The sequence below is a fragment of the Gastrolobium bilobum genome, unplaced genomic scaffold, assembly GCF_033153095.1.
Source record: "Gastrolobium bilobum isolate Gb01-03AN ecotype WA unplaced genomic scaffold, APGP_CSIRO_Gbil_v1 utg17648, whole genome shotgun sequence".
NCBI lineage: Eukaryota > Viridiplantae > Streptophyta > Magnoliopsida > Fabales > Fabaceae > Gastrolobium > Gastrolobium bilobum.
The window spans coordinates 353739-362299 of NW_026898409.1; the positions used below are offsets into that span (position 1 = coordinate 353739).

At 35.1% G+C, this 8561-nt stretch overlaps 2 protein-coding genes across 3 annotated transcripts; one reads left to right on the forward strand and one right to left on the reverse strand.

Moving 5' to 3' along the window:
* Nucleotides 1-624: 624 nt before the first annotated feature.
* Nucleotides 625-3096, forward strand: LOC133315917 (transcription factor MYB17). 2 transcript variants are annotated; one of them, XM_061517599.1, is made up of 4 exons: nucleotides 625-760; nucleotides 1612-1741; nucleotides 2454-2926; nucleotides 2981-3096. In XM_061517599.1, exons 1-4 carry the CDS (start codon nucleotides 625-627, stop codon nucleotides 3094-3096), a joined length of 855 nt encoding a protein of 284 aa, XP_061373583.1. The 2 variants fall into 2 exon arrangements, with proteins under 2 accessions (XP_061373583.1, XP_061373582.1); XM_061517598.1 differs by having other exon boundaries at nucleotides 2454-3096.
* Nucleotides 3097-3854: 758 nt separating this feature from the next.
* LOC133315918 (remorin-like) lies at nucleotides 3855-8222 on the reverse strand. The gene is made up of 5 exons (XM_061517601.1): nucleotides 7878-8222; nucleotides 6434-6484; nucleotides 5999-6086; nucleotides 5376-5457; nucleotides 3855-4290 (listed from the first exon to the last, which is right to left on the reverse strand). Exons 1-5 carry the CDS (start codon nucleotides 8083-8085, stop codon nucleotides 4096-4098), a joined length of 624 nt encoding a protein of 207 aa, XP_061373585.1. The 5' UTR covers nucleotides 8086-8222; the 3' UTR covers nucleotides 3855-4095.
* Between the last annotated feature and the right edge of the window lie 339 nt (nucleotides 8223-8561).

Genomic DNA, 8561 nt, shown 5'->3' on the forward strand with positions numbered 1-8561 from the left:
GTATCCGTACACTGCAAGCCATTAAATGCAACTTCCATTAATGCTTCTTTTCCTCTCAGTCCTTCTTCCCTTTGACATCTCAGCGTGTCATAATGTATGTGTTGGTTGATGTTCATTGCTCAATCCAACACTTGCTTTCTTTTTTCTTTTTATTTAATTTTCTTTTTCTTGACTCTGCCATTAATGCAGTCACTATCATATTCACTGCATCTGCTTTTCTCTCTGATGCCATTTCTGTGCAAATCTAAAACCTCAAATATAGGACGCATGCTTTTTATCTCTCGTTCATTGTTTGTGCAAAATTTTCCTCTCAATGGTACTGTACACATTTATTGCATATAGCCTGCTTGAAACTCACATATAGTCCTTGCAAGCCCCTATCAATTAATAATGTCTCCTCAAATAGCCTCAGATAAAGGCAATGCAACTTTTTCAAACGTTTAAATCCTTCCCTATCTGTGCCATGCTCACTTTGAGGCTTCTAGTGTCCTCATGAGTCTTTTGAAGTGTTAGAAATAAACAGCAGAATTGTTCTAAAGGTGTGAAATTTAAAAAGTTGTTACAGTTTATGATCTTTACTTTGTTGATATACTGTGGTGGGTGTTGTTGAGAATTGGATAAAGAATGGGAAGGACACCTTGTTGTGAAAAGATGGGCTTGAAGAAAGGTCCATGGACAGCTGAAGAGGATGAGGTTCTAGTCAATTATATAAAGAAGAATGGTGGTCATGGAAGCTGGCGTTCTCTTCCCAAGTTAGCAGGTTTTGATGTTTTTATCTTTCTCTAGCTGGTGGTCCTTATGTCAGTACTTGTGTCTTCAAACTATACTTCTCCAATCACTTTTCTCTCTTTGAAACAAAAGTTTCCTTGATTCTGTTTCATCCAGAAAGCAATAAAAATGCTGCTTTTGAAGCCAACTTTCCATTGTTATGAAGCATATATTTCTTAATTATGCTGGTAAATTTTCAGTTTACTTAGAGCAACTTTTCTTTGAAACTGCTGTGATGCTTGTTAACAAATGTCTTGGATGATTTTTGTTTCCCTTTAATGGTTTGTACTTTACTCACCAAGTTATTAGGACTATAGTGGGTTAAAGGGCAAGAGAAAGTTCCTATCTTTGGGCTTATGTTTATATTCATGGTACTTGGCTGCTTTTGTAACACATGCTGATTTAACTACACTTAATCAAGTTAAGTGAAGAACTCTTTTCACCCTCTCCTCTTTTTCAAGTCCTTAGTTAAAGTTAAAAGGTAATTAATTTGAAGTAGAAGAAATGTTTACTGCCTTACATGGAGTATATTATTACGAATACATAACCATAATGTTTTCTAGTACCAGGTTATGTTTTTCTGTTGTTCTTCTCATGTTCTGTTTATAGTCTAAACCAAAACTTTACCTTCATTTTCATTAGATTTTGTAGCAAATAAGCTAGCCAAGTGCCAAACCCCAAACCACTCATCCATTTGGAGATTTATCTTCACATAAAGATTTTGTTCTTGTATTTCCTTCGAATTATTGTCAAACAACTAAATAATAATTGGCCATATAACTTTCAACTTGATACACATTCCCTTGCTGTTTCCAATGATTATAAATTTTTCTTTTCTTTCAGGTCTTCTTCGATGTGGTAAGAGTTGCAGGCTAAGGTGGACGAACTACCTCAGACCTGATATTAAACGTGGCCCTTTTACTCTTGAGGAAGAAAAACTAGTCATACAGCTTCATGGCATGCTTGGAAATAGGTACTTAACTGATTTCATTTTCAACTTATACTTTCCCTCGGTAGAGAAGTGTTACCGAGAGTACACTTTAGAGGGGTCTAATTCCTTTGTCTCATGACTCTCAAACCCATTTTATTTATTTGTGAAAATGTAGTCCAAAACTCAATTGGTGCAAGCAAATGTGTTAAATTTCTATTCGTGATGGGAATCGATCATCTCATGTCTTATTTTAATATGACCATGTCATGTCCATTCATTTATAGATCAATCATGACAATTTCAATGAAGTTCATAAAATGAGAAAATGGAAATTGTGACTTCAACGGTGATTGTTGGTCTGTAAATGAATAATTGAGATCTTCCGCATGACATAATCATATTAAATTAAGACATGAGAAGATCCATTCTCCTTTCTGATTATTAGGCTACTTTTGGAAAAAAGAAGATAGTCCTTTATATAGTTTCAGAGCCATGTGTTTCTTGACTAATGAAAGACTTTGAGACCATAGTTATCATACTGTAAAGAAATTTGGGATACACCATCCCAAAAGCTAGCTCAAAGGGTGGGAGTGTCCAAGACCTTATAAACTTCACATTAGTTGTACATACAACTAACCAATGTAGGACTATATATCTCAACACACACAATGGGGGGCTCCAATTATTATTTTTCAAATTTGAGTGCCTTTATATCTTGTTAATAACAGTTTCCAACAAATGAAACAATTAACAGATGGGCTGCTATAGCCTCTCAGCTACCAGGAAGAACAGACAATGAGATCAAGAATTTATGGAACACACACTTGAAGAAACGTCTAATATGCATGGGACTTGACCCCCAAACCCATGAGCCAGTGTCCTCTTCACATTATCCAATAGACAAGGCACATGCATCTATATCCACACGCCACATGGCTCAGTGGGAGAGTGCAAGACTTGAAGCAGAAGCAAGACTCTCAAGGGAGTCATCATTGTTCAACAATCCTTCCCTTTTTGCTAACAAAACTACTGATTCTGACTATTTCCTACGCATATGGAACTCTGAAGTTGGAGAATCTTTTCGTAGTGTTCACAAATCAGATGACAAAACTAAAAGCTGCCAAAGTCCCATTTCTCCAAGATCATCATCTTCCAACATGTGTGGTTCATTTTTTGCCATTTCAAAAGATTTGGCTTCCAACACAGTTGGATCCTCAACCCCAGCAAGTAATGTGATAATAGAAGATTTGGAGTGGAGAAACTCCCAGTCATTTGATGCAGGTGTGATTCATGGCTCTGATTCATCAAGCTCTAATGACCTAGAAGACTCATCTGACACTGCATTACAGCTCTTGTTAGATTTTCCTATGAACAATGACATGAGCTTCTTAGAATAAAACTCTCTTATTATGTTCCCTATGCAGCATTACGTGTATGTATATATAAAGGATATGTGGCCAGGTACTGTTTCTTTGTTAGATTTTTGTTGTTTTATCAAACTATTTAAGTTTTTATTTTTTATTTTTTTTAATGTTATGCTTTTGAAATTTTTGTTTCGTTTTTTTTCTATTCTTTTTTTTCTCTTAAAATTATGTTAATATGCATGTGTCTTAAATTTTAAAAAATTATCATGTCTTCCACGTATTGACCGAAGTTATGTTTTGAATTATTTTCTCATAAAGTGTTATTATTGGTGCATCAATTTTTTTATTACAGTAAATGAAACAAAATATTTTAGGTTTGCATGGAAAACATGATCTACTCAATATAATTTGGCCTAACAATTATTTTAAGACTCAAAAATATTTTCCTTCTGACCCTAAACTCTACAAAAAAAAATAAAAAAAATTGTTTCTCTATACCCTTTGATGGTATGTTCATTATGTTTTACTTGCAAAAAAATATAGAACAAAAACACTTGAACTTTGAAAAAAGGCATCTCGTTAGACTCATTTTTTTTAGGTTTATTTTTTTTCTTTCTCTTTATATGGCCATACATGAGAATTACATTTTTTTTTTTTGTGTATGTAAGAAATTAAATTATATCTTATAACATAAGAAACACTTATCATTTAGTTTATAATGAAAAATAAAAAATATTTAAAATGTCATCATGTTCCCTAAAGAGAGAATAGTTCTTAATAATAATAAGAGAGAGAGAAAATCTATTGCTTGACTGTCATGTAGTGAAAAAAAAAAAAACAGCATAGAACACTTCATCTAAGTGAAAGGATCTACAAGCTGTTCTGTATCTCACAAACTTCGTATGTTTTCCCTTTTCAATACTTTTCTTACACACATAAAAAACATGAAGAACAAACAACAAAAATATAGACAAAATTTCATTATTGCTACACATCAGACACCCAAAAGAAGAAGAAGAAGAAGAAAAAAATTTAAAAGCATCCAAGGTGCTTCTTTGGAGTGGTACCAGTTGCACGGTATTTTGCAGCCACTTCCTCTACCTTGATAAATTCTTCACCACGCTTGGCTTCAACCATAGCTCTCTTCTCCTCTGCTTGCTTGTGAACTGTGGCTATCTTGTTTTTCATTTTTTCCCCATATTCTGCTTTCTTTTTCTCCAGTTGTTCCTGCTCAGATTCGAGGGTGTTAGAAGTTGAATGTTATAAGTGCTTGCAATTTACATGTAACAGTAAAATGTGTTCTTAACCTTCTGTACAAAAGGTTTCTTTAAGTTATCCTTTGAATGGAATGACAGAGAAAAAAGGAGTCCTCCATGTAGAAGTCATCTCTAACTTCTGCTAAATTGAGTTTTTTTTAACACACTACTTTGAATTCTTTTTGGAGATTTCTCCACCATTTCATTAACTAATCGACTAATCTGGTTGGGCTAGGCAAGATCACAACGGCGGCAAAGCTCTTCCTATCAAGTTTTTAACACATTTACGTACCCAAGACTTGAATTCGAGATCACTAATTAAGCTGAAACAATCTCTTACTAGTTGATCCATGTGTTTGGTGTTACTATTTTGTATTTTTATCATAAAGGAGGAGAAGAATTTCGATGGTCCCGAACCATCATTTATTCACTAGTCCGGACCAATCAAAATCCACCAACTATTGAGGGGAAAGGAGAGAGGAGAAATGAAAAAGAAAAATTTGTTCAAATGTCACCCCTGAATGGAAGGACCACGTGGGGTCTGGAGCATCAATTTTTTTTCCATAAAGGAGATAGATAATCTCTTACTTGGATATGCCAAATATAAAAAAGTATGAACTTTTGTAAGTTCCTGTCTTTAGTGGCTTATTTCATTAATAAAAGCATAATCCTTTATGAAGAAGTATTCAGTTTAGGGATGCCATAGGTATTTGATACCATTTGACAAAAGCAAAAGAATGATTGGATTAAATGTTCCAAATGTCCGGTAAGCATGCGACAAGAGTGAAGAAAAGAGAATTTTTTTTTTTTTGGCTAAAAAATCTACATTTTTTGGTGTCAACATAAACATATTATCATGTATCTTATCCCAAGTAACACAGGACAACATAAATCCTTGGCTTTATTTTGTCTTTCATATATTGATTATATTATTTAGAGTTTAGACCTTTAAAGAGATGTGCTTCGCTGTGTAGTGTGCCGACATGCAGCATGATATCATGGATAATAGAAAAACACTGTCATCGTATCAACAAATAACTGAACAAGGTTTATTACCTCAATTTTTCTCAGCTCAGCTTCAAGAGCTGCTTTCTTGCTGTTTTCCCAAGCAGCAACGGCAGAGAGCTGTTTTTCGGCTCTGTTAACAGAACAGAATAATTTGTAAAATATAGGATATACTGAACATTAAAAAAACCACTCTCCGTTAAATCTCGACTAGCAAGAGTGGGATGAGGGCAATCTTTGTATGCAACATTGCCCTTGTATAATTGCAAAGAGACTATTTTCCCGAATTCGAATCCGTGACCTTTTAGTCACAAAAAAACATTTTTACCACTGATCCAGACTTGCCCTCTTATAAGGAAATACTGAATATAAAGACAAAAAAAAAAAAAAAAAAAAAAAAATCCAAATGACAATTCAAATTTGTAGAAACCCCATGCCCTATTGGTCCGCAGATTACAAAATCACAATATCTTAAATAGAGGCCTCATCTAGTTTTGTAGCATATGAACTTATGAAGGGGTTGGATTTGGGAGGATTCTTTGTCATGCAAACTGTATTAACATAGTACTTATTTGATAGATTGTGTTCTTTCTAGTGAGGGTTCTCGTTGCAATGTAACTTGGTCTTAGGCCTAGAATGGCAAACTGCAAAACGATATTAAAATAAAGTCTTACTTATTCTCAGCTTTGGATTTTTCACTTTCTTCCCATGCCTTCACATTAGAAAACCTTTTCTCTTTCTCTATTTCTGCAAGAGCAATATCTGTAGACCATAGAAGGACAAAAGTCACTAGTTTAGGAAGATCTATGCCATCCAGAAAAATTGATTGGTGAACAAAGAGAGGTTTCATAACACAAGTTAGTATGAGCACATATTCATGTTATCAAGGAAGACATAGAGATGTGTCAGCTAGAAATCCATGCATATTTTTGCAGTGTGTCAAGAGACTAGATGGTGCACAAACCTGACATGATAGTTCTCAAATTGACTAATTTAAGTGGCTATGAAACAAATAGCACCAAATATTAAGTGCAAATACTATATGAACAAGATCAAATATTAATAAGTTAGACAATGTAAACTGAAATATGAGAAAAATCAATACTAACCTCTATCAAGTGATCCTGCTGAGGCTTTCTTTTTTACAGGATCGGGTATCTCTGTAGATCAAAAGAAAAACAGTAAAGAAAAGCAATGATCTCAAGGGTAACTGCATCGATGGTAAATAATGCAGGCTTTCTTTAATCATTGGATTCTAATTAGGATGTCCACTTTCTTATTATATGCAATAAATTAAAGACAACCTGTTTTCACTTTTCCTATAAATCAAAGCATCATTTGCCACAGTGGACAAAGAACTTTCATCACAACATATGGGACAATATTTAATGATCACGTTGAGGGCCTAATGAAATTCACTTTATTGGGACAGGGGAGAAATTATTTATATATTGACGTATAGAACAAGAAATGATGTAACATGCTTTGTTGAAAGAAAATTGCTATAGTAGTTAAACCTAATTGGATATGTATAAATGAAATTATTACAATAAAGGATTATAAATACAGTTAGTTGACCCTCATAAAACAACAGCTAGCTAGATAATCAATTATGCTGCCACAATAATCACCAAAGAAAGAGCTGAAACAACTTTTGCCAAAGAAAGTGCGGTGGCCCCATTAAGAAGACACATCATAGAAAGCATACGTATCTAATAATTGAGAGGCATGCCTAGAAGATCACTGGTCAGAGTTATGAAAATAGAACATAGAAAAGAGGGAAAATGAATTATTAGAAGAAACTACAAAACGACAACTTTTACTTAAAATTTTTCCGATTCATATCCTTAAACGCTCTCCAAGGAACAATGAAAATGGAAAATCAAAAGAATCCCATTAAAAAAATTTGATGAAAGAGAGAACAGGATAATAGAATATAAATCAGAAAAAAGAAAGAAAAAAACTTCACTAATGCAAATTATGCAATAATACTTACTTAAAATAGGAAGTTGGCCTTATAAGCTAATATTTATTAAAAACCAAGAACCTTAGTTCGCTCTCCTTTCACTTACCATTTTCCAACCCTTTCTCAGCAACCAAACAGAAATTAAGAACGGTCAAAACATCACACTCTACAGTATTAACCAAAATCAGACAAAGCAACCACGTAAAGCTGCAATTTTGATGACAACCCATGATTATTTTCCTGGAAAACAATCAGCATCCGATAAAAGCACAAAGCAGTACAGCAAAGAAAGCTTGAATATGAATGAAAATTAAACTGAGCAAACAACGCAAATCAAGCACCAAAAACCCTTGATGAAACAGAAAAGGAAAATAACACAAAAAACAAAAACAAAAACTCAAGTAACAAATACAATAAGCGCTCCTTCATTTTTCCAACGTTTTCTCATCGACCAAACAACCACAACACAATACAACAATTAAAGTTACCAAGCTATCTTGTACTTGTAAAAGTTGAATTTTGATGGCAACCCATAATTTATAACCAACAAAAGTTTGGAAATTTGAACATGAACGAACTGAACTCACTCTCACTCTCAACAAGAGCAAGAGCCTTGGTTTCCTCTGTCGCTATCGGTGCAGGTGGTGGCGGCGCCACCGCTTTCTTATCAACGACGTCAACCGGCGGCGCCTCAGCCAGCGGCGGAGCCTCAGCTAGTGGCGGCTCGGGGTCCACCGGAGCCGGAGCAGGAACCGGAACCGAGCCTGTCTCCGCCTTGGTTTGAAGCTCTGCCATAGCTTCGGACTTTGGTTCGGTAGAATTCAGAGAGAGAGAGTTTATAATTTTATCTTAAAAAAAACAACGTATGCATCAACGTTCGGATAAACAAACAAGGGGTGCCTCTTCAACGCTTAAAAATGGCATCCAAGACAAGTGCTTGCACCGTGGAACCCGTGTGAGTTCAATGTTGTGTGTGGGGCAAGGGAGGTTTTGGAACCGTTGATTTGAGGTAGGGTTTGATCGTAGGGTGGATGTGACGTGCCGACAGGTAATACAGGTAATAGTTGCCACGTGTGGTAGGATGAGAATGAATGGAGCTTATGCCAGCTAGCTATGTAAATGAAATAATGCATGGGCATGTGTTATGTATCATTGAGAGGTGGTGGTGGACGACGACGTCTTATTCTTCTTCGGTTTGTGGGTCCCACTCAGATTTGCATAACATTGGTAGGACCCATGTTTAAGAGGTGAGTAGTGATCTCATTTATTGT

Excerpts from the sequence above, each read along its gene's own strand:
- LOC133315917 (XM_061517598.1), top strand. The coding sequence starts at position 625 with ATGGGAAGGACACCTTGTTGTGAAAAGATGGGCTTGAAGAAAGGTCCA. Across the intron at positions 761-1,611 it reads TTCTCTTCCCAAGTTAGCAG|GTCTTCTTCGATGTGGTAAG; the intron begins GTTTTGATGTTT and ends CTTTTCTTTCAG. Across the intron at positions 1,742-2,453 it reads CATGGCATGCTTGGAAATAG|ATGGGCTGCTATAGCCTCTC; the intron begins GTACTTAACTGA and ends AACAATTAACAG.
- LOC133315918 (XM_061517601.1), bottom strand. The coding sequence starts at position 8,085 with ATGGCAGAGCTTCAAACCAAGGCGGAGACAGGCTCGGTTCCGGTTCCT. Across the intron at positions 6,485-7,877 it reads TGCTCTTGTTGAGAGTGAGA|AGATACCCGATCCTGTAAAA; the intron begins GTGAGTTCAGTT and ends TTTGATCTACAG. Across the intron at positions 6,087-6,433 it reads AGCAGGATCACTTGATAGAG|ATATTGCTCTTGCAGAAATA; the intron begins GTTAGTATTGAT and ends TATGGTCTACAG.